This window comes from Schistocerca americana, chromosome 10 (genome assembly GCF_021461395.2).
Source record: "Schistocerca americana isolate TAMUIC-IGC-003095 chromosome 10, iqSchAmer2.1, whole genome shotgun sequence".
NCBI classification, from domain to species: Eukaryota; Metazoa; Arthropoda; class Insecta; order Orthoptera; family Acrididae; genus Schistocerca; species Schistocerca americana.
The window spans coordinates 195,275,377-195,301,640 of record NC_060128.1 but is presented as its reverse complement, the minus strand read 5'-3'; the positions used below and the strand labels follow the sequence as shown (position 1 = coordinate 195,301,640).

Sequence of the window (26,264 nt, the reverse complement as noted above, 5' to 3'; positions counted from 1 at the left end):
TAACCAAAGTTTAACACATTCCTTTTAGCACTCATCTGGATGACCTCACATTTTTCATAATTTAGGATCAATTGCCAATTTTCGCATCATACAAATATCTTATCTAAATCGTTTTGCTATTCGTTTTGATCTTCTGATGACTTTACTAAACCATAAGCGACAGCATAAACTGCAAACAGCCTAAGAGAGCTGTTCAGATTGCCTCTGAAATCGTTTATATAGATAAGGAACAGCAGAGGGCCTATAACATTACCTTAGGGAACACCAGAAATCACTTCTGTTATACTCGATGACTTCCAGTCAGTTGCTACGAACCTCTCTGACAGGAAATCACAAATACAGTCACATAACTGAGACGATATTCCATAAGCATACAATTTCATTACAACCTGCTTGCGTGGCACAGTGTCAAAAGCCTTCTGGAAATCCAGATATATGTAATACATATGAAATCCCTTGTGTATAGCACTCAACACTTCGTGGGAGTAAAGAGCTAGTTGTGTTTCAGAAGAATGATGTTTTCTAAATCCGCGATGACTGTGTGTCAATAGACTGTTATTTTTTATGTAATTCATAATGTTTGAACACAATATGTGCTCCAAAATCCTGCTCCATATTGACGTTAATTATATGGGCCTGTAATTTAGTGGATTACTCCTACTGCCTTTCTTGAATATTGGTGTGACCTTTGCAACTTTCCAGCCTTTGGGTACAGATCTTTCGTTGAGTGAACGGTTGTATATGATTGTTAAGTTCGGAGCTATAGCATCAGCATACTCTGAAAGGAACCTAATTGGTATACATTCTGGACCAGAAGACTTGCTTTTATGAAGTGATTTAAGCTGCTTCACTACTCTTTAAGATATCTACTTCTATGTTACTCATGTTGGCAGCTGTTCTTGATCTGAATTCTGGAATACTTACTTCATCTTCTTTTGTGAACGCATTTTGGAAGGCTGTGTGTAATAATTCTACTGTGGCAGCACTATCTTCGGCAGTATCTCCATGGCTATCGTACAGGGAAGGTACTGATTGTGTCTTGCCCCTAGCATACTTCACATAGGACCAGAATCTCTTTGCAGTTTATGCCAGGTTTCGAGACAAAGTTTCATTGCGGAAACTATTATAAGCATCTCGCATTGAAGTCTGCGCTAAATTTTGAGCTTCGGTAAAAGACTGCCAATCTTGGAGATTTTGTGTCTGTTTAAATTTGGCAAGTTTTTTACGTTGTTTCTGCAACTGTGTTCTGACCTGTTTTGTGTACCATGGGGAATCAGCTCTGTTGATTGTTAATTTATTTGGTATAAATCTCTCAATTGCTGCTGATACTATTTCTTTGAATTCGAGCCACATCTGGTCTACACTTACACTGTTCATTTGGAAGGAGTGGGGATTATCTCTCAGGAAGGCTTCAAGTGAATTTTTATCTGCTTTTCTGAATATGATTACTTTTCATTTATTTTTGGAGGATTTGGGGGTTACAATATTCGATCTCGCTAAGACAACCCTGTGTTCACTAATCCCTGTATCCGTTTTGATGCTCGTTATTAACTCAGGATTATTTGTTGGTAAGAGGTCAAGTGTGTTTTCCCAACCATTTACTATTGCCAAGAGTAACCTCTGCCCATACTAACTCAGAGGTAACTATATCTACTGCAATGATTTGAGCATCAGTGCTTTCTATTAGTCCTTGGAGCTCTGTTACTTTACCAACACGGCTATGACAGTTTACAACTATTATACCAATGGTTTCTATATCTACAGTCTTCTTGTGTTCAGCCTGCACCCTTTGTGACTGAAGCCCTTCTGTGTTTTCCGGAGACCTTCTAACCTAAAAAACCGCCCAGTCCATGCCACACAGCCCCTGCTACCCCTGTAGCTGCCTCCTGCATTTAGTGGACACCTGACCTATTCAGTGGAACCCAAAACCCAACCACCCTTTGGCGCAAGTCGAGGAATCTGCAACATACACAGTCGCAAAACCACCCGAGCCTCCGATTCAGACCCTCGGCTCTGTACCAGAGGTCCACAATCGGTCCTGTAGAGTATGCTGCAAATGGTCAGCTCTGCTTTCATCTTGCAACCAAGACTGGCAGCCGTTACCACTTCTTTTAGCCACTCTAAACCAGAGAGAATCTCTTCCAATCCAAAGTGACACACGTCATTGGTACCGACGTAAGCCACCAACTGCAGTTGGCTGCACCCTGTGCTCTTCACGGCATCCGGAAGGACCCGTTCCACATCTGGAATGACTCTACCTGATATGCACACGGAGTGCAAATTGGCTTTCTTCGCCTTCTCGGCAGCCGAGTCCCTACGGGGCCCCATAATGCACCTAGCACTGGAGCTCCCAACGATCAACAATAGCCCCACCCCCTACGACTGCCCGGATGTTGCAGGCTTAAGTTTCCTCTGAAACAGTACAGGTGACTGCATCTGGCTGAACGACAGTGTCAGCCACAGACAGCACCTGGAACCTGTTTGTCAGACCACCCGGGTAGGCCTTACGTGCGGCCCCCTGGGAAGTCTTTCGCCGCCTGCCACATCCAGGGCGACCTCCCACTCTATCCAGCATAAGAGATTTTGAAGGTGTCAAAGGGAAAAAAAAAAAATTGGATTCTTTCGTCTGCTTTTGATGATGTGGGAAAGTATTAAGACGTCAAAAGCACGAAGGCAAATCAGAGCAAAAAAGCAGTCAGCACTTTAGAGCACATATAAAGAATATGCCATTTACGAGTTACGAGTCTTTTTAACGGCTGGGAACACTTCTCAGTCATAGCACTACTCCTAAATACCTCGGGGTTATTCTCGATAGTAGTCTGACATTCGATGAACATTGTGACAGGGTCAGAATGGAGGTTGCAACACAAAACAATACCTTTAAAAAAAAAAACACCACACACCTCAAATGCACAATTGGAGAGCAAGCCCACATGTACTTTGGACATCAGCTCTAGCCATGTGTTACTCGACAGCAGAATATTCCCCTGTACGGTAGCAATCCTGCCACTCTGAACAGGTTGATACTGCTCCCCTTCACCAAACCTGTCGCCACGTGGCAGGACCCCAGTTGAGAAATACAGGTTCTGACCGGAATAGCTAGACCTGATATAGGACGGATAGTAACAGCGAAATACAAACACTGATGGCAATAGTGGACACAAATCTGCTGCTCGACATCTTCCAGCAGGAAAAGCTTCATCCGATAACCTCCCTTTCAGTGAAGCCAAAGGCAGAAGAGAGGCTTCAAACCTGGCAGGAAAGACCTAAGTATAATTGGATACCACCAAAGAGGAGCTACCCCCAGGAAACAGCCTGTCATGACAAACATGGGGATCACTTCACCAACTTCCCACGGGCACTGGCCAGAGTAAAATTGCCACATAAAAATGGGAACTCTGCAATAACTGAGATGCATCCTCTGCGTGTTGTGTTGAACACCCGAGAGGATCTCGTATCAGGAAGCCCAAATGAGTGTGCCACGCTGAGGCACTACACTTTATTTAAATGGTTGTCATCGACAAGCCGAGAAAAACTTTGTACTCGAAACACCGTATCATCCCGCAAATCTTACACGCACCATTTTCTTCCTCCGACAAGAACTCCACTTTTTCCAACTGAGTATTTCTCAAAAAGTTTGCTTCAGGTATACGTTAAAGAACAACAGGGAAGAACGGAAGCTTTGCCTCACTTCCATTCTAATTGTACTTCCCTCAGACGCTTCATTGCAGCCCTAATTTTGTCTTATGCTGAAAATATAAATTTTGTTCCAATCTCTTCTTCTTCCAATCAACTCTTCCTTTTTCATAATGCTCATAAACTAGCTCCATGGTACTCTGTTGAAAGTCTTTTTCTAGGTCAAAAACTACAATATAAATTTCTCAACCTCTCTCGTATATATATTAACAGTCAATCACATCTCTTGCTCCTTTAAACTTTCCACATCCTAAACAGCTCCTCTCCACATTTTCTTCAACTTTACTATTTCCCCTAACACCAGATCGCGGTCACACTTTGTGGCAGCTCGTGAGTGTGGTTTAGGTGTTGGCACCAACTAACAAGTTTTCTTTGCAAAATTTAATATGTCCTCCTGTATACAGCACTAACAAATTATTTACCAAATAGAAAACACGTTAAGTCACAGCAAGTAACACTGGTCATACATGAGAGAATCCCAATTGAGAAATAATCAAAGAAAATACAGTGGCAGTCTACATTATTTTCTAGTTACAGTTACCAGTAATAATCAATAAATATTACTTATATTCACAAGGTCCGCTCCATTAGCTGAACTGTCAGCGCATCGGATTGCCACGCACAGGGGGCCGGGTTCGATTCCTAGCTGGGGAAGGAGATTTTCTCCCCTCAGGGACAGGGTGTCGTGCCGTCCTCGTCGTCAGTTCGTCCCCAACGTCGACGCGCAGGTCGCCCAACGTGGGGTCGTACTCGACAAGACCGGCACTCGGCGGCCGAACTTCCCGACTGAGAACTCCCGGCCACTGACACCGTATACTCATTTCCGTATGTATTCAAAAAAACAAAAATATCTTTATTCACCATTAAAGAATAGATAATCCGGGATGTAATAATGACAATCCCACCCCCCACTGTCCAGCCACAAAGAAGCATTTCCCTCGTGACTCGGTACCACCCGAGAAAAAAGCGATCAAATCACATTCCCCCCCCCCCCCCAGGATTTTGACTGCCTCTCATTGTGCCCCGAAATGAGCAATTTCCTACCCACAACCCTTCTCACAGTGGTGTTCTGCTTCCCACCGAACCTACACGATACCCACATCCGTTCCCTCTCCACCCCCGCTTCCTATCCCTCGCCTCACAGATTACATCCCTGTAACAGACTCATAGTGGACTTATGTAAAAAGGTCCCTAACAGTTGCAGTGGGCCGGGTGCAGCAGCTCTGTGTGCCTGCTGCAATCAGTCACGTTACGCAATTTTGTAACGTCTCTATCACACACCCGAGTGTCGCAGGAGCTCTCTAGTCGAATGCCGTTTTCACCGGCAACCGTCTGCACTTCACAGCCGAGAACAGCCGCCAGAGTCAGCAGCCGTCACGGATCGACTCGAGTCGACTCGACTACCGACGCACAACCAGTCCCGTACATCCTCCCACTGCCGTCTACTCCGGTCCTGTCGTAAGCATCACCTGTCCCGTAAGAGGCAGGGCTACCTGCGAAACCAGTCACGCGATCTGCAAGCTAAGCTGCAGCCACCGTGTCGCATTTTACGCGCGCGACGTCCGACGAGCTGCCTGTCCGCACAGACGAACTGCGGCTGAGAAACAGCCGAGCACGCTGCCCGACACGACGTGCTTCACTTCGACGACTGCTTCACAGTCCGTGCGACACCAGTGTCACTTTCTTCACCCGCCGCCCCCTTCCCTGTTCCCACTCCAGCACTGTATGCGGCCATCTGTTCCACTGACGCAGCCACAGACTTTTTACTTCACTCCTTTCCCAGTCCCGACAGCACCTAGCTGCCCTATCCTCTACCCACTGTGGCCCTGTACGCCCCCTCCTCTCCACACTAGCCTCTTTACCCCAACCGCGCAGACCGCTTCTCCCACCGTACACCGCCGCTCGCAGTCTGGCCTCGACAGCCGAAGTTGGTTGTCACGTGTGTGCGAGTTGTGTGAATGTGCGTGTGTGTGCGTGTTCTGTCCATTTCAGAAAGACACATCTTGATCAATATATTTTTTTTAAAACTAGTTATTAATTCAAATAAAGCTCTAGACAGAAATTTATTGATATAATGCCCATTTGTCGTTCCCCATCCGAGTCTCAAGCTGGCACACAATTTCAGTCGGCCAGGGAGTTTCAGGTTTCCTTGCTTACTGAATTTGTCAGTCTCTATCCAGCACTTTATTTTCTGATTGACAAAAATATTCCTCAGCTTCTTCAGATGCCCCTTACGCAAAAAAACTGTAAGTTCATCTGGTACGTTGCGTAAATTATATAATTATATTAAATGACAGCAGTCTTGTCCTAGATAACCTTGTAATGGGACAACACTCTCACCGATTAATACCCAGCTGGCACCTGCCTCCGTTAACAACCTCACAAGTTCACTCAAATGGTGACATATAGCAACTTGAGCAACCGCCCTTCACATTTAAACATCACCATTGTCAGTTTAATAGTGCTATAACACTAATGGACATTTGTGAGCAAATAGTTAAAAATGTTACCTGCCATTTCTTCACTATCTTGTGTAATAAAAACAACTGTCCGTGTATTCTACCTGTGCATTTCATCTCACGAAAATGTAGCTGATAGCAAGAAAATTATTTCAGGCAGTGTCGTTTCTCGTTCCCTAGCAGTCTCTGTACAGGTGAATGGCCACGTACTTACCGATCAGTAGTAGTTGTCCTGATATTCTTATTTGCATATTGTAATTATACTGGGCAATGACATACTTTAACTATTTAGCAAAGGACACAATACGTTTATTTTATATAACAAACGATCCAACAAAGCTTCACATACTTACTTTATTTTTTCGTTTAAACCAACTTGCAGGTGTCAATATATATGTAGATCCCATATATACTTGATTTGTGTTTGTTTGAGAATGTTATGCAAATTTATTATTTTTTTTATATAATTTTAAAAAAATTTCATTGTTAAAATTACATTTGTTGTTATTATTATTATTATTATTGTTACTAATACTACTGAGCACTGAAACATTTACAATATAACAAAACAAATGTGCAATATGAATGAACTACTTTTGTAAACCTGTTGTGGGCACATTGTTAAGTTAAACTTTTTGGTAGCATAATAGAATTGTGATCAACAGGCAACATTTAGTTTTTTGATAATTTTCGTTTTGTGATTTATGACCAAAATCTGTGGTCAGCACAACGAAAAACCAATCAAAGTTGCAAATTTTATTTTACCCGCTGACTAGTTTCGGGCTGGGACCCATTTTCAATCATCATAACAGACAGGCAAAAAATGGTATTTCCAAAAATGCAGAAACCACATAAAAAATATGTACTACTTATGAAGTGCAAATGAACTGTTATAGCGCGTACGGATATTCCAGCATGCTGGACGTTCCTAAAACCTGTAGTGGTGCGTATACTTCCCACGACAATTTTTAGCTGTAAATTACAGTGGTAAGAATGTTACCACTTCCCTGTCGTAAAAATGAAGCAAAGTGCTCCAGCTTAACTAGTGACAATAGCAGTGACCCCATGATGAACAGAAACAGACTGCAGCAGTTTTTATGTGCCTGGTACAACGTACTACCACAAGATGTCAGAAACATTGAGTGGTAGTAAGACACATTACCATGAACCCAGTAAAACCACAAAACTGGTGATAAGTATGCTTTCTGCTGTCCACAAAAAGAAATATTAATTCTGTGGTAATTATGCTTCCCACGTTTCATGGAAACATTACTTTAGTAGCAAGCATACTTCCCACGGGCCTTTAAAGCATTATTTGGTGGTACGTGTACTTCTCACAACCCCTGAAAGGCACAACACACATTTCACAATTAAAAGCTACATTCCACAATGAGCAGAGACTACAGCTTGTGCAGCAAACTACCACTAGATGCCAGGAGCTTACAGAGGGGGTACGAGTGTAGTAAAGAAAGTGAGTTTATGCTAACGGTACTTCGTGAGGCTTGCGAAAGTGTTGAAGTCGTGATTACTATCCTTGAGTGAGTCAGTTTCTTGCTAGCAAATAGTATTGTGTGGAGTATATTCATGTAGTATATTGTATTCTGGAGCTCTTGTTAAGTGTATGTCATTATCAGAGATGATTATCAATAAAATGTGGAAAGTGAAACAGGGTCTACTACATTTTATTTAATAATGTATATTGAGGAGGGGGGATGGGACATGAGTATTAACTCTGAAGTCATTTTGCAAGCAGTGCATCCCATTGAAAAAACTGTGCCAACAACGAAAAGAAGTAACAACTGAACAACGAACAGCAAGATCGAGGGTAAGTAAATTATTATCCATAATTCAGTTATATTTTTGTTTATTTTGGTAGTACTGTCATTATACGTTGATGAAGCATGCTTTGTTTATTTGTTGTTATACCTTTGCAGTTTTCAAGCTGCTAGGTTAGTTTCGTTATCACTGCCGTGCTGTTAATCATGGCTGCTCCAGTGTCTATTTGCACCAAAGAAGAGCAACGTTCAGTGATCCATTTTTTGTGGTCAGAAATTCATCGAAGACTTTCGGTACAGTACGGGAACAGTGTTTTGCCACAATGGAGTGTTTACAAATGGATTGAAAAATTCCGAAACGGTCGCACAAGTGTTATGCACGATGAAGGGGACCGGAAGACTGTTTACCGCAACAAATGAAGAAACCATTGAGCGTTCACATGAAATGATTCTCTTAGACAGACAAATAACTACTGACAAAGTGGCACATCGTCTGCAAATTAGTCACAGTTCTGCCTACAAAATCGTCCACAACAGACCTGGGTTTCATAAAGTTTGTGCAAGATGGGTCCCAAAACATCTCACACAGTTGCATAAACGAACGCGCTTGGACATCTGCAAAAAACATTTGGATCGCTATCTTAGACAGGATCATCACTGGTGACGAAAACACGGATCCGTCATTACGAGAAGGAGAGTAGAGTAAACGGCAGAGTACGGAATGGAAACATCCAAATTCACTGTGCAAGTAACAGTTCAAGACCCAACCGTCCACAAGAAAACTGATGCTTACGGTTTTTTGGGACGCAAAAGGCCCAGTACTGGAATATTATTGATTATTGAGAAAGGGGCACAACAATAAACAGTGTACTTTACAGTGAGATTCTTACTGCCAGGTTGTGAGTCCCATTTTGTGATTTTATACTTTCCGCCATGTTACTGTGTTCATTATTTCTATTTCTGATGTTGCTTGAATTTAGTTCTTTTGTAATCCCTTATTTTGTTTAAATCCTGATCTGCATTATTTTGTCCATAGCACAACTATAATTTATGTTTCCAATGTTTGTATGACGGTTGAATGTTTTTATGATGAGCAGCATCTGAAAAATGTACATCTTGTAACAAAAAATACATTTTCGACACCACTGCACGGTCAATATAAAGAGACTACTTTGTCTTTTGTTTTTAACTGATACATCAGCATTTTCAAACGTTTAACTATTATGACAGATAAATAAAAACATATAAAATCGCACACACAAAGATTCCAATACTCCTTTTTCCAGGACAAAATAAGAGTAAACGAAATAGTTAACACATGGATTAAAAGGATGTGACAAAGGAATAGAAATTTTTAAAAAATCGTATTTTTAACAAATTAATGAAACAATAATAATAATAATAATAATAATAATAATAATAATAATTATTATTATTATTATTATTATTTCAATAAAGATTTGAAAATAAAAAATTTAAGCACCTTATGAGAGTTGAATCCACAATCTTTTGTAAGTCAAGAATGTACTTTAACCACTACACCACAATGCCGCTCCATGCACTGTTATCATTTTTAAAGTTCTAAAGAATTACGCAAAATTAATAATTTTTGTTGCGTATATTACTCACAAACAAGCGCTCACCAGAGTAAATGGCTGCAGGGAATGATACCAGGGACCTTAAGATAATTATCGTATAGATGAGAACATCAACTTAAAATTATTGACAATGTACCAATTCTTCCTTATTTATTCAGAAGGTAAGGACGAAACATCAAGAAATGCAAAACTGTAATTTTCGTCAAGAGTTAAATAAGAGATATGTTAGAGTACATACAACAGTTTGACGAGTGCCAATTTCATGTGACAAAATGCCAGTACTTTACCGCAAAGCAATCTTCTCATCTGCAGATATGTCTGGCAGTATGAAACCCGGTGCATACAGCTCCATCTTGAGATGTGAACTGCAGTGTGTGCATTTGAGCTGCTCTTTTAATTTTTATGTTGTAAATTACAGAGTATTAATTAGTAAAAAGTTTATTGTCTGACCAAGTTTCTCTATTTTGAATTAAAATTAATATTGCTTCAGGCATGCAGTGGGTATATACTGTAGCCATCAATAACATGCCATTCAGTACAATAACCATACATCACTAATAACATGCCAAGTGCTATAGATATGTCAAAATGTTACAGTCCTAGAAGCTCAATTTTCAGTACTTTCTGTGGGAGTACTCCACTTCAGAGATCAATAATGTGACACCCAGCCCACTTATAGCACCAAATGAAATACTTTGGCAAAAGGAGTATAACAATACGAACACCAAATTACTCATTTCAATCATATATTCATCATTCCAACAATTTTCACACTAAACAAAAATGTGGACACTTCAATCAAATCACTTGCACATGTTTACATGGTGAAAATTATCATACAAAAGTTTCATATTTACAAAAAAAGACAAGACAAATATAAGAACTCACAATATAACTGTCAAAGAACTGGGTAACTATGGTGTCATCATTGCGTAAGTCTTCACAGTTTCTCCACAACTGACATTTCACGAAACATGTGTCGTACACCATTCTGTGGAAGGTGCGAGCATTTGAAAAACTGTTAACACAAATGATTTACTTCCAAGATTATTGAATCAGATACACATTTGACCAGTATTTAAAATTTCAACTGGTGCCATTCAGTAAAATGTTAAAAAACCAAATGGAAGTAAGGGTTTTTACTTCAATTTAAAAGAGCCCTACAATATTTCACTGTTAATTGCACTGAGAACCAAATTACACGGTCAGTAGGAATAAGTGAAATCTTCCGCAGCAATAATTATTCAGCTACTGGTCAAATATTAAATCACTCGGGCACCGGATCAAAAATTACAATCGTACAAAATAAAAAACTGCTGCCTATAGAAAAAACTATTCACAACTCTCAAATACACCGTGAACAATCTGTAACGATACCTCGTAGAGTGAGGCTATCACGCCCACTTAGCAGGCAGCTACCATTAGCTAGTAAAATCTGACTGTTCGCAGCACATCGTTCTCTGCCGGTTTTGCCAGTGACGAGAGATTTCTCAAACACTGCTCACACTACACGAACAGAATTACACACTGGCCGTTTTTGTACACATTTTTGTGCACACGCACAGTCGGTATTGAGTAACGGGCATCTATTTTTAGTAAAGAAACACATGTGTACAAAAATCATGATTGTTAAAAAAATAATCTTGAAATTAAATCATTTAGTACAGAATACAGACATTTCTTTCTTAAAAATTGTAAAAGAGCCGTGCACACAAAATTAAGACTACATGATGACAAACTGAAATCTGCGGTGGATAGCCCTTGACATTTCTAAAAGTAAAGAATAAGCATCTGTGATCTCAATAGCTATTACATACCATAATATTGCACCGTAACAAATCTCTCAAAGACTGTTTGCTAGGAAAAATTAACATCTTTCAAAAACTTTGGCTATTAGCTTCTATCAAGCAATTTATACTATACACTAAAAAAATTATACATATTCACAATTTGTTCTCTGGTAAAGTAGCCATATTTAAGGCATTTCTCAATATACACTTACTCTTGCTTTAATACATCACACACCAATGCTCAACCCTGAAATTTCCTAACTTCCATATTACATACGTGTACAACAGAAACGTATACACATAAAATTCTTTTGATAAAACGCCCATTTGAAATAGTTTTAAACACAACCAATGGAATCATTTAGATAATAATTAAAAAGACCACCTCATCTCTTCAGCAGGCACTGTTGTCACTAAATGACACTGTAAAAATACAGTCGAGCGGTTTGTAACAAAATGCGTGTGACCGGTTACACTATTCTAACAAACGAACACCTTTCGAGCTACAGAAGAGAATCTTAAACTGGCAGCACACAACTACGAGAAATGATGCACACACTATTGGAGATATGCCAGTTTCACAGTCACGAGTAACACGTGCGGTGCACAAACTGCCAAATGGCTCTCTGTAAACATCACATTAAAAAGAAAACTGTGGTACAAAACACTCTGCAGAACAAGTGATCATACTAGCCACACAATGAGCACTCTAAAGGAAAACAGTAACACCAGGTGCCAAAGTGAGGTCTCTCCAACACAAGAAAATGACTGTGCTACAGTCCGGCCCCAAAGTAGCTTTCCACCACAACTTCCCAGCTGAAAACACTGTGTCATTCAGATTGCATTCACAAGATGTCCGTCACCACAATCTAATGACACAAATATTGTTTGTCAAAGGTCACTTCTGAACGGCAGTTACCTAAATTTCTCAAAATAAATTTCATACAATTATTGTTGTATAAGGCGGGTCGGTGAAGTGAGTTAATCAGTTACCCGTGTACCGACCTACTACGAGTACGTGATCCCGATTTTACTCGGGAATCTGGCTGACGCAGGCACTCTTAAAAGTATTGTCAGTTTTACATTCCTCCTCTCACACGTGCATCGAGGTGTTCTCTCCTGGACCGCACATTTAACCGAAGAAATAACGGACCTTAGCGTGTACTTTGAGAGGGAGGATGTAACTTCGAGCTGTCAGTTCTCCCAGTGTGTAATATAAGGCAACAAAATTGTTAAGGCATCAGATTAAGTCCTTACGGCACCACACCGCAGGTAACCTCTCGAACTAGGGTACATTTTGTAAGCGACCCCTCGACACCCGGGTACGCACTACGACGCGACCGGTGTCCCACTCGGAGAGGCGATCGGGTACTCGGCGGTCGCTCCTTCCGGAAGTGGCGGCCGGCTCAGTTCATCCACTTACGGCAGTTGGGAGCCCCGCAATTGCACGGTATCTTGTGCTGGTCGTCTTCGATGTCGAACTTGTAGTCGTACGCCAGCTGCAAAAGCGAACTGCATTTAGAAAACTGGTGAATCGTCTGTTAAAACTGGTAATGAAAAATTGTAAAGACTAGACACAGAGACAGGTTAATGCTTTACAATATTATACAAAAAAGGGTGTTTTGAAACTTGTTGCAGTATCAAATGTGTTATATACTGCGAATCACTCTGCTGTATCTGCTACAGTATTAAAAAACTACTTATGTCGTTTCTTGCAAAAAAGAGAATAGCTTTACTAAATAAAAATTTTGCTGTACCATTACCCATCTTTCTGCTGGAAATAAAACCATTAGGTGATTTAATTACAGTTAGAAGATTACGTGCCAACTTTTCTTACTGCGCGGTCACCCCTATTACTTCTTCGTGAAAGCATTTGTACGAGTCGATGAAATGTTGGTAAGTTATATTTGGAATTCAAAATGATAACAGTGTCACTTCACACACACTATACAATATAAAATTTTCCTGTGTCACAGCACTACAGACAGACGAGACATTTCCTCAACTTTGGCCCCCCCAAGAGAAGAGAACCGAAGCTTTTCTGCCAGTTTATTTTGTAACCAGTTCAAAACCCAACATACCTCTTCACCACGTGATATGCGTCGCTTGGCAAAAATGATGATGCGGAGGTCCCTCTCCACCTCTACAGTCTCCGCCACGCAGTTGGGGTTACACGAGTGGTTAATGTACCGAGCGAGGCCGCCCGACAGGGTAGCGTCCACCACACGGTCTTCGTCCAGGCGGAACATGTATATACCTCGATTCTGCACAGAAGAGGCGGCAAAATTACTGTGTCTATTCTACTGCTCTGCAAATAAAAGTAAGCGGTGCAGTTTTATCCGACTTATACTCAGACAGTACTTACCTTCGCTTCGTACAGTTTTTCACGAACTTCAGACAATTCGGTGCGGATTACTTCCCCGATATACTCTATGACCATCGTGTGTCTCTCCAGGTCTCGTGCTGCGTAAAGACCTAACCCTTGTATTTTGGACCTGAAAATTGACAGGTGACACATTTAATGCTTGACAACTGCAAAAATGAAAATAGATTCACACTGAAATTTGCAATCTTTTCTCCATCTTTGCTGAGCAAACTACAGAATATTAAATCCACAAAACAGTCATAAAAGTTTAGAAGTTTGCATAATGACACTGGTCCTTACCACAGGAGATAAAATTTGCAGTTAATGAACAGAGAATGAGTCACAAAAAGATGAATGGCTGGTCAGTACTTGCTTCTAGGAGGTAAAATTCCAATACTGCTGATAGATCCATTTAAAAGTGAAAATACTAATTCTAGGTTTCAGAACTGTCAGTTCTTTCCTTATGATTTTACAGTGCATCATCTATCAGTTGCTCAATCCACTGCCTATGCCCAAATTAGTACAAGCTGGTATAAGTCGAAAGGCTTCAACTGGTGGTAATTTGTTTTCTGCTGCAGCTGATACTACGTAGCCGACAGTATGTGTCTATTGTGCGAGGCAGCACTGTCTTCTTCCGTGTTAGTTGTCACACTACACTGTATTTCATACCACTTCTTTTCCTTGCAATGACTGTATGTAATTGCTGCAGTTAAGATCTTTAGTAAACCGTCATTTTACAAAAAGTACTTAAGTTTTCTTTCTTTAACTCCTGCTTGAAGCGTGAAGTTTATGCCACAGTGGCCGGGTCTGGTTCATTCCCCTCACACAGCTTCTCGTCCTTTGGCAATCCAGGCTCACTTTCTTTGCTCCCCACTCACAAAACCGGCCGACTGCAATTAACACACTGTATGCCGTGATTACATCCGAATGGGTGTCAGGACTCGAGGATGTGCCCGAAGACAAAATCTCGTCTTCGCTTCAGGGAGAATCGAATGTCCCGCCTGCCGTTGCAGCATCGGGCACTCGACTACCGGTTGCTGCCTGCCCACGAGGTACATCCGTCGATATCCTCAGACTGTAATTCCTGTATAAAACACTGTGAAGTGAATACTTGCAACTTGGAAATCTAATTTCTCGAACAACTTTTGAAACCACACTGTCTTCATTCTTTTTTTAGTGTCTATGTCCTCTGCATCTGTTAAGTCATTGTTTTCCCTCGTCTTCTTTTCAGTTTTTAATTGCACTATTCATTTCGTGTCTCACTGCTCTTCCTTTATCTATCCTGGCTGCCTTCATCTTCCCTCTCATCCTGGCCTCAAGTGACATGCTCCTCATTTCCCAAATCCCCATTCTATTCCTAACTAATAGTTCTGAGAGACGTGCATAGTTTTTTCACTTTTAAATTTGCCATACGAAGTACTGAAATTGTGCCTCCTGAAAGTAATTACTGACTAGACAATCCACGTCTTCCTGATTTTATAGATTTCTTGAGCAAATTTTCACAGTTTTAAAGGAGAAAGAGTCACCAAATCTCGTTCCAAGAGAGAGAAACAAATTTTCCAAGATTGTGGCCAATCCTTGATAACTCACGTGACCGTTCCGTTTTAACTACCTCTTTGAAATGCTCACTCTAAGGTGATTAAAATTACAGTTAATTCCCAAATTCAAAATGCATATATAAAAATATATGTAATATGACTCCATCTTATTTTCACAGTATTTTTATCTCATCTCTAGGTTTGAAGTAACTCGTGTCTGTTCCTCCTGAAGCGAAGGGCAATCTGTTCAGCTGGAAGCAAACACTGAGGTGAGAAAGGAAGGCAGGGATTCTTCTGATTAGGAGGTAAGGAATGATGATAACATATCTATCATAAAATGGTTTGACAACAAACCCAAATTTTTTCGCTTCATCCACTTACGGTGTTGAACCAGAACTACAGGTTCAGCATTGGTTGAAGGAGGATGCAAAACATAAAATTTCCTGGACAATTAGAACTGCGGTAGGACCGAGACTCGAATTCGTGACCTTTGCCTTTCACGGGCAAGTGCTCTAACACCTGAGCTACCCGAGCACGACTCACAGCCCTAATTCTGCCAGTAGAGCACTTGCCCACAAAAGGCATAGGTCCCGAGTTCGAGTCTCGGTCCCGGCACACAGTTTTAATCTGCCAGTAAGCCTCGTATCGGCGTGCAGTCCGCTGGAGAGTGAAAATTCCGTTCTGGATGCAAAACGTGTGAGTATATATAGGCCAAACACTATTAACCAGTAAAATGCCTTTATGTGTGGAGTAGATATATTTGACAGGGTTGTAGTGAAGTATGCAATGAGAGGGAGAAAAAAAAAAAAAAAAAAAAAAAAAAAAAAAATGGACAGCAAGAATAATATATCATTTGTGGACTTTGCCATAGCTGCTGCATGGCTAGAATACAGACAGGATGCTACCCAAAGTAAATGGGCAAGAACGGATATAATTACTCATATAAACTCAATATTGCTCAAAATATGATCTACTACAAGAGGCCCACCGAACAAAATGAGAACAGCTCGGAAAAGGACGACGGATGGCGAGAGGCCGGATGTCCGAGAGAACTGCAGGCACTGCCACCAGTTCAATTTAGGTCATCAAACACTTTACACTTGCTAGAGATGAGAAGTTCTCACCAGGAGTCAGATCCAAATGTATGTTCACCTTCATTCACTGTACAGAATGCAAGGTATTTTTATGCAGCACAAGTGAATACAACTGTTTCTTGAAGTTTCACAATATGTAATCAAAAAACTACATTAGCTCAAGTTGAAGCTTAAATTTGCAAAGTAAGAACATAATGTGTTTTTACTTTCAAGTATAATATTTTAATAGCTGAGACCCCAGGTATCAAATATGATACCATCTGCAATTTTTTTTTTTTTAAGTGCTAATTTATGCATGCAGAAGAACAGAAACAGACTTTCATTAAAATAGGAAATAATATGTGCCTTCAGGCTGCAGGAGGTGTGTCTACAGTTCAGTAAGCGGCACATTTTGTTCCGTCAGCTCTGTCGATATTTCACCTGTTGCAAAATTCTGACAATACGAGAGCTTTCTTCTAAATTATACAATATTATAAAGTTAAGAATCCTGCAATGTGCATTGTAAAGACAGTGCAGTAATTACAGAGTACAAGAATTTTAAAGGACAAGGCAATAAGCGACGTGTGGCAGATGCTCCAGTTTTGGTCGTTATACCGAAAGAGCTGCAATAATTGTGTGTGACAATAGACAACTAACATTATTCTAGACATCTGAGCTGCATAATTTTTCAGTCAACTGGTACACATTTATACGCAGGACAGACCTGTTTCCATATTTTGTACACAGGCTGTGATAACATTTCAACTCTTAACTCATTTCAAGATAGCCGTCACAAGTACTACTCTCTCTTTTCCCCTGGTGCGCACAACAGTAGAGTGGCCGAGCCGACACCGTCGTGACGGTGAGCCGACTCGTGCAGCAGGTACTGAACTTCGTAAGTGTCGTCACAGGAATACCGGGTCTAAGCTCGTGTACACAAATGACTAAATAATTTTTGAATTGTCTTCCGAGGAGTTGAAATTGAAAGTCCTGTCTGTGGTGGGAGAGGAGAGGGGGTCGGGGTGGGGGATAGGAGCAGTTTTCGGAATGGTTAGGTTTCTTTCTGAGGAAGGAATGAGAGTCGGGTCGGAAAGGAGGTGCAGGTCACTCAGACCCACCTGTCGTGTGGACGCTGTCGTCATTTGAAGCGAGATAGAATTTTCGCACACACTGCTGCCTCTGCCAGCTGGGCGATGTAAGTATTTCTAATATGAAGTCGGGGCAGGACCGGCAACTTTGATAACAAATTCTTTATTAAAATTCCGTCACAGCTGCATTTTATTAAGTCGGTTTCAAACTAAAGAGTTCATTTTCGAGCCGGGCGTATTACGGCTGCACTAATAGTCCACAGTAACGTAGCGGTCTCGAATGAAAATATTAAAGTGCCGATTTGACAGTGTAGTATTGAGACCGGGAGCAAATTTACTAGCTACAATTTGTGGAGTGACTGACAGACAGCACAATAGTAGACGACTCTGGGACATAGGTGTTTTCTTAATTTTGTGTGGACAATGACCGATACGTGTCACGATCGACCAGTCTTTTCCGTTCCGCGTTACGAGGCTTTCTCAGATCTGACACTGATCCGGAGGTGGCTGCAATCTGCTGCTAAAACAGGTTATTGTACAAATGAACTGACAATTGTCATCCCAGAAAGATTAAAATGAAGCTTACACACTATGTAATAATTCTAACCGACAGTTCACTTTTTCCTCTTCACAGACTGCAGAAGATCACAATTCAGTCAAATTTTTGTAAAGACACAGTGAAACCCGTCGACCCACTTGCTACTGCAGCTCCCTAGTTACCTGGCCAGGTACACATTGTTCCTCCACTCCTGCTTCATCTTCTTGTACTGGGAACTCTTGGAGTGGACAAATTGCTTCGAGTAGGGGCACGCCGCCTCCCCCTGGATGCCACCGTACGTGAGGGCGGGGACGAAGGGCGCATTGCGGTTGAGCGTCGACGTCCGCTGCGTGTGCGGCCGCTTCCACGGCAGCTGGCCACGCGCCCTGGGCTCGGTTCGTGCGCAGCCCGACGGGTTGACGGCCAGCGGCAATTCCAGCAGCGGGTTGCGCCCGTACTTGAAGCGGTAGTCCGTCAGTGTCTCCACACCTGCCGCACGCATCCCGGGAGTAGGATAAAATTACAGTAGTTCGACGAAGATGAGGAAAGAGTTAAACTGTGGACAGCTTCACTAATGGGACACTACTGTTGCAAAAATCTGACAAGAGACAAACGAACTTTGTAGCGATTATTGAACTTTGTGTAACTTCAAACAGTAAAAGAATACTTATCTTTAATATTTTACACATAATGACAGAATGTCACAGCATCTCAAGAGAATTAAAGTAAACAATGACTGACAACAATACGGTATTCCTTTCAGTATGGGCAGTTTATCTTTACGTTTCTAATTACAATAAAAACTAAAATATAATGAAACTGTCTTTTAAAGAATGTATTGCAGTAGCTCAATCCCATCTAATCTGAGAGACACTAAGAGCATTTTCAGTGCAACTGAACCACACGATAACTCCAATTCCAAATATATATTGTCCAATGTGCCTACCACAGAATGAGGACCAGACACTGTAATAGAACACGTGTAACAATTATTCCGTAGAAAATGACTGAGCACACACGATGCTGACTTTCCAAAGGTGTTACTCCTCCAGATTTTCTCTACACAAGGTAACAACGCACGAGCCACTCTGGCGGTCGAATATATATGCCACGTGGAGTATCCCGGGAATTGGGCCACCAGCCTCAGCTGTGGCTAAAAACGTTCCCGCCTTTCACGGGTTAGCGTACGTTCCAGCTACGGGCAAGCAAGTATCCTGTATTGCCGGGTTGTCACGGAAGACACATTTCAGTTCCATTTGTGGACTGTGCTCTTATTTCTGAATTTTGTTCAATTTTGGCACGCTAGTGTACGTCAGATTTGAATTACACATTCAACAGATTTGTGTGTTTATGACTTTAAAATTATGTGTCTGTCAATAAACTTCCTGGCGATATCAGTAACATAAACATTTATAACAGAATACAAATATTTCTGTGTCAACTAGGTTCCTATGCATAATCTCGGGTAGAGACACAGAAATATTTACTATGTTCCCGAGAGCTATTTTCTGGGCTATCCAGTTACCATTCTGCACAAGTTTCATATTATCAGTGTACTGGTAAGTAATGCAGTTAAACAGTTTGGTGTGACTAATCTCTATTATCTGTAGAAGTTACAAAACTGTGTCATTGATAGAAGGTGGCACCTGTCTGATGTCATCTTTAAAAAGGAATGGAAAATAACAGTGGGCTCTTTTATTAATACTACAATTACTGTCTTCCTCAATTTTGTATACATGCTATACGAACATTTAGTAAACTATTTTGACCTAAAATAAAAATAAAATATAGTGTGGACTGAAGTCACGTCAAATTTTTACTACTGTAATTTAGTACGGTCATTCACATCACGTTCAGTCAGAGTGGATGCGACAAGACTGATAAAGTCATTTCACATGCTTTGTTTTTGCTGTTCATTTTGTAGTTGCTAGTGTTCTCAATATCTCTCTTCACTTATGGAATACCTATCCTTTTATAACTTCAGTTCAAGATATGATGTGTTGAGGTTTTTGGTTGCACCTACAAATACACTAAATCCTCCGTCTTCTTCTCCATTTCCGCTATTCGACTCCGAACATACTTCCTTTATCAGAAAAGTTGCAGGACAGGTTTCTTTTTTAAATAATAATAATAATAATAATAATAATAATAATAATAATAATAACAGAAAATTGCACTTACCATGTGATGATCCTATCTCCTACCAAAGTAGTCCCCTTCGCTACCTATACACAATTACCAATGTTTCTGAAGGTCTTGGAACTGAGGAAGGAAATTTTCAACTTCAATGATTGTTAGTTCATTTGGGACCTCAATGAAGCTTTTCTTTTTGTCACCTTTCCACAAGAGGAAACAAGAAAAAAATCGCAAGGTGAAAAGTCTGGCGAATATGGCGGGTGTGGGATGGCAATAATAGGATGTCTGGCGAGATACTCTGTAACAGATAATGCAGTATGGGGTCTAACATTGTCCTGCCGTAAGAATCAGTCCTCAGAATGCCACAAATCAGGGTAGCAACATCAAATTGCTTGTCACAAACATTTCAAGACTTTGATGTAGAGAGTTCGGTTCACTGTTCGATATGGAAGAGCAAACTCGTGGTGAACTAATCCTTTACTATCAGAGGCTCTACGTTCTCGAAGGTTGTCGTTTGACTTTCTTCGGAGCTGGCGATCCGGGACTCGACCGTGCACCACTTTGACACTTCGTGTGAGGGTCGTACTGGTAGCACCGACTTTGATCCCCAGAAATAATCTTTGACAGAACTGTGGGATCAGACAAATTACGGGATCGCGTCTGGCTCTATCCAGTAGTTCAGCAAAAATTATTCATCTTTGCTCTTTCTGTTCATCTGCTAGTGTGTGAGGGACGAGTTTTGCATTAAGTTTCCATTTCCATAAATTTTTGTGTACATCGCGATTCAAATTAAGCTCCGATATCACACGCACAGTTACACGACAGTCTTCTCGCAGTAGCTAACTGCCTTACGTACTCTACGTTCGTATCGGCAGAAGCTGCAGACCGGCGATCTGCTCCGGGATCGTCTCGCACCGAATTTCTGCCTTCAAAAAATCGTCTGTCCCACTCGAAAACACGACTTCTCAAAAGAGCCTCGCCTGCAATGCTCTGTTAATCACCGACCACATTTCTCTAGGGATTTTCCCGAGGGTAACACACAACTCGACATTCACTCTTTGCTCAAATCGTATCCTTCACGTCACTGCAACTAACGGGCCGAGAACCCAAACAGTGCGTCGCTAAGCGCACCCCTGCCACCTAGTGAGTTCGAGTGGAAGTGGGCCCCGTGTAATTTCGAGGACGCACACGTAAGAGGTAACGTAAAAACGACGCTCGTTCCTTTACAGTATTGCAAACTCAGAAATAAAAATCCTCTGCTTCAGAAACTTTCCCGGTAAAGTGAGTATTACACTGTCACTCACGTCTCTGTCAATACCACAGTGCATTCGAGAGGAGGTTAATAGAGTAGTTTCCTTCTCGGCATACTCCAGTCTCCTCCTGTCTGACAGGTAACCGGCACCTCGTGCACACTATCCACACTTTCCTCATCCCTACATATTTCTGTACTCTCGTCTCGATCTCATCTGTCGACCTTACCCTATTACTTTTAACTCTTCTCAGAGACAGTCCACACTTAATTCCTTCTGTATTGCTACCATACGTTTCTCTCAAAAGTCATTACTCGTACCCGATAAAAACCAAACGATGAAATTTCTCGACAAAATGTTAAATGTAACGATAATATTGTACATTTGTTACTACGTCTAATGTTATTACTTCGTAAAGAGATAATTAAACGTAGGAATGTGCAAGTACTCACCGGGCAGGCTCTCGAGCACGCGTACTACGGCCGGCTCGGTGAGGCCGAACAGGTCCTCGCCGGACAGGTACTTGGGGAAGAGCTGCACGCCGCCCTGCTGGCGCCGCAGCGCCGCCAGCGGCTCCAGGATGCGCGCCCAGACGGCGCGCGGCGACGTGTCGCGCAGCTCCAGGTCGTCCTGCGCCGGCTCCTGCACCAGCACGCGGAACTCGGGCCGGCCCGCCACGTCGTGGATGCTGCACACGTAGCGGCACCGCTTGTTCGGCACCCGCATGCTCCAGTAGAAGCGCACCTGCCACCGAGGGAAGTGCACACTGCGTGCAATTTACTGCGGCCGTGTAATTTGAAATACGTTTACACTATTTGGCAGACTGTACGATAAATATAACGTAAAAAGGATGCTCATTTTGCGAGTACTGGAAAACTTTTAAGCCTCACGAGCTTACTGCATTTCACATTCCTCTCACTTTCTTTCTCCCGTTTTATGTCCAATTTCTACATTTGCATTGCCAGTTTCTTATTTTAAATATATTATTTTAGGCACTGTTTCTTTTAATTTTCTTCATCACTTTGACTTATTTTCTGTTAGCAGTCTCTGCATCAAATTTTCTGCACTTTTCAGTAATTCACTTCACATCTTGCCGTAGCACTATTGTGCCGAGTGAGGAATCTGTACACCCACAGTTCGATCGTCAGTAAATCTGTGTTTTCTCTGTCACTCGCCACTCTTTTCACCTGCAGAAAGTGTTCGACCGTGTGAAAAATGTCGAGTCTGACCGGAGTTCGACTTCACATTAACGGGTAGGTCCGATACGACCCGTCAGTTAAATCAGTTCGAAGCTCCGAAGGAGGCGAGGGTGTACCACGTCCGATACGACTGTGCCGAGTAAAGCACTGTGGCGTTTGAACTGGCTTTCGAATCGAGGACACTTTTAATTACTCTGGCATTCGAAGATTCTATTCTCCCAGTGTCGTATTATATTCTCCGTTTTACTCTATCGAATGGACGGTTATAAATTTTGAACCACCGACACGATAGAATGTCCTTACTGTCACGAATCTCAATCGTGTAGTCAGTCTTTCTGCTCAAACTGTGACATTCTTCACAGGTACAAACGAGATGACCGATACCCGACACGAGAACACCGCACACTGCCTACCGGACGACTGCTCCGACCCTGCCTCACCCCCGCAATGCCTCACTCACTGTCGGCCCTCCGAGTAAACACGGGGAAAGAACTCGCGGAGTGAAAAGTCGTCTGAATATAAAGAATGGCAAAAATGTCTTATCCCAAAGCAGCCCGAAGTATCGGCATCTGCTGTGGAAACTGTGTCGGCATTTCGTCTCGCAGCTCACTCGGTCGGGTCTCGTAGAATTATTGGTTGTCAGTTGCAGTGTAACAGATCTTTCACGCGTTAAAAAAGTTAATATGTTAAATCCGTATTTTCGTAAGACCGTATCACACTGTCGCCGTTCCCGGTGTCTAGGAGCTACATAGTGGAGCGAGTGCCAGAGCCGAACAAAGTTTGTCCGGTACAGATAGTGAACTGGCTTTTATTACGTCTGCCCGAGATTCTGAGGAGATGAACTTCGAGTCGTCTTACAGTCGCCGTTCTGCAATTCTCGGCGGCAGCTCAGCTTTTGTTACGCTTCGTGGTGTAAAATGCTCGAATAAAGTTTGATTCTTACAGGGACAATCTGCCATCCACATAAGCACAATATGGCGAAAAAGAAGAAATACGGCACCTCTTTCCTCGACAATATCAGTGTCTTCACTTTTTTCCTGGTGGCAATGCCGAGTGATTACCTCGTTCTGCACTTTCTACAGACAAGGCGTTTAGAGTGGATTGTGGTCCCTCTGTAGGGGAACACCACCTCACAGAAGCACTGTTCATACGGGCAGAGGTGTCTGCGAGAAGCTGAGGGCTATGCCGGTGGTAGCACAGCTGCTAGCAGCATCTCCCACATCGGACGGGCCTCAGTGAACGAACCGGGCGAAGAGTGTCCTACACGACACTCCACCTTTCCCCCGTCCACTCCGACAGTTCTTTCCCAATTCCCCGGCACACAGACTGAGGTGCGATACGATACACACCGTCAGGTGCGTGGCAAGTGGGAAGGTGTGTCACGGACGCACTGACGGAACCTCAGGGATACCGGGCAACGGCGCCTAGTAATTAGCCTCACAAAGTGTGGGGTTTCGTGGTGTCGACCGAACGGTTGTGGGACCAAAATGGAGAGCACAAAAAATAAAACAAAAACTGAGGGACTCTAGGAGACCCGAGTGGCCACGCATCAGGGTCGGAACTGGTGGAAGCTGTTACAACACGTGGATTGGGCAGCACACCAGTCTGAGAAGTGGGATCGAGATCAAACCCTAGTCTGTAGTGCAGAGGAGGAAACTCCTCAAAGAACAAAAGAAAAGGAAGGTAAAGAATGGCTGTAACAAGAGGCTGTCTCACAGTGAAGGGCGTAGTAAGATGCCTTCTATCTCTAAGACACGGAAGAAGAGAACGAGGGTGGAGTCTCGTATTACCACGTCTCACAATCCACACCGACATTACTGCAGGATGGGGGCTACCACTGGTCAGCATCACCTCACAGCAGATAGAGCTCGTTCAGATGGAGGGTCTAACTGGACAAAGGTGCTCTCATCTTTGTCTAGGAGAGGACGGGAACAGTGTAGTAGCTCCAAACGACAGTGCCCACGATATCTCTGTGGGAGGAGGCGAAGCTGCTGCTCGAGACCGTCAAGGTATCAATTTGGGTACCTAAACATTCTGAGGATAATCTATTTGAGAGAATAAGGGCACAGAACTGGAAGACCTCGAGAGGGGACTGGATGGTAACGAACCGAAAGATTGTAATGGACTGCTGAGGCGGAAGTTGGCAATGCGAGAATGGGACCTCAAACTGAAGTTGGGGTCGTCAAAGGTTGCCATCGGGATCATCAGAGACATCAGAACTGACCACGGAGGCTGCAAGTGTTGCAGATAAACCTACAACGTACCTTCCCACTTTCCACGCACGCGTCAGCACGTATCTTATCACGCCTCAGTCTGTGTACCTGGGGAATTGGGAAAGAACTGTCGGAGTGGAAAAGGAAAAGATGGGGTGTCGTGCGGGACACTCTTCATCCGGTTCACTCGCTGAGGCCCGTTTGATGTGGGAGACACTGCTAGCAGCTTCTTGCAAACACCTCTGCCCGTACGAACAGCTTACGTACCTCGTGGCATCTGGTTGGGCGTGGTGCCAGTGCCCACATCATACTGTGACAAAGCAGCAACACCAACAGGAGAGGTGAGGATCTCCTCGAATTTCTACTGGAAAATAATCTGGAAATCTCGAATAGGGCAGCGAACGTACTTTCAGAAATAGAAGCGAGGAAGAAGTTATTAACATATAACTTTCAGGTTCACTCTAACGAGCAGTCGTGTCAAACAATGGCACGTGGCGACAGAACCGTCCTTATACGACTACGTGTTAAATGAAAATAATCGATTATTGACAATATAATGTATACGAATAATGTAGATCTACTCACTGAGCTGCGGCAGTAGAACACGCACGCACAAAAAGGTTTAACTTCTGCGAACCTTTGGAGCCGGTGGCTCCTTCTTCTGGCAGAACAGTTGGAAGGGAAGGAAGAAGGGTGAAGGAGGAGGACTGGACAGGTTTAGGAAAAAGAGTGCAGTTCAGAAAAGTCACCCGGAACCCCAGGTCAGGCGAGACTTACGGGATGGGACGAGAAGGGAAGGCTGACTGCTGGGGACTGCACTGGGTGAGATTTGAAAACCTGAGAGCTTAAAGGCAGAAGACAGAAAGGAACCTCAGAGTACACCTCTCGTTACTCAGTATTATCCCGGTCTCGAACGTATTAATCAGCTACTCTGAGAAGGCCACGACTTCCTAAAATCGTGCCCTGAAATGAGATCCATTCTGTCTGAGATATTGCCCACTACACAGCTTTTCGTCGCCCTCCCGATCTCTGCGACATCCCCGTCAGACCCGACGCTCCTTCTGCCGCCATCTCCCTACCCTACGGCTCCTACCCCCGTGACCGACCCTGCTGCGAGACTTACCTGTGCGTTCCCTTACCACCACCTACTCCGGCCCTGTAACTGGCAAAACATATACAAAGAGAGAGCCACCTGTGAAATGACACGTCGTATGCCGGTCGTGGGTAACCACCGTTTGGCCTTTTACATCTGCACGACTACCCGGCAGTTATCGATCAGGACGAATGGGTACAGGCCGATGGTGTATACTGGCAACACGCAATATCCCGTTGCAGACCACACTCTACAACGCGACAATCGTGACCTCCGCACCTGTTTCACCACACGCACCATCTGGATTCTTCCCCCCAGACGACAGTTTCGCGTAACTTCGCAAGTGGGAACTGGCACTACGACACGTCCTCGGATCTCGCCACCCTCCTGGCCTTAATTTACATCAATTCCTTCCGTCTCAACATTTCTTCACAGTAACTACACTTTTCTTCA

The 26,264-nt window shown here is 42.8% G+C and overlaps 1 protein-coding gene across 1 annotated transcript in view; it reads right to left on the bottom strand.

The window, feature by feature from the left end:
* Positions 1-10,257: 10,257 nt before the first annotated feature.
* The window catches only part of LOC124552384 (histone-lysine N-methyltransferase 2C-like), a 434,288-nt gene continuing 418,281 nt past the window's right edge, over positions 10,258-26,264 (bottom strand). Inside the window, exons 75-79 of the mRNA XM_047126647.1 lie at positions 21,759-22,050; positions 18,103-18,409; positions 13,684-13,813; positions 13,400-13,582; positions 10,258-12,817 (exon numbers count right to left, since the gene is read on the bottom strand). Of these exons, the coding sequence (XP_046982603.1) occupies positions 12,725-12,817; positions 13,400-13,582; positions 13,684-13,813; positions 18,103-18,409; positions 21,759-22,050 (1,005 nt within the window). The 3' untranslated portion in view covers positions 10,258-12,724. The remainder of the gene's footprint in view (positions 12,818-13,399; positions 13,583-13,683; positions 13,814-18,102; positions 18,410-21,758; positions 22,051-26,264) is intronic.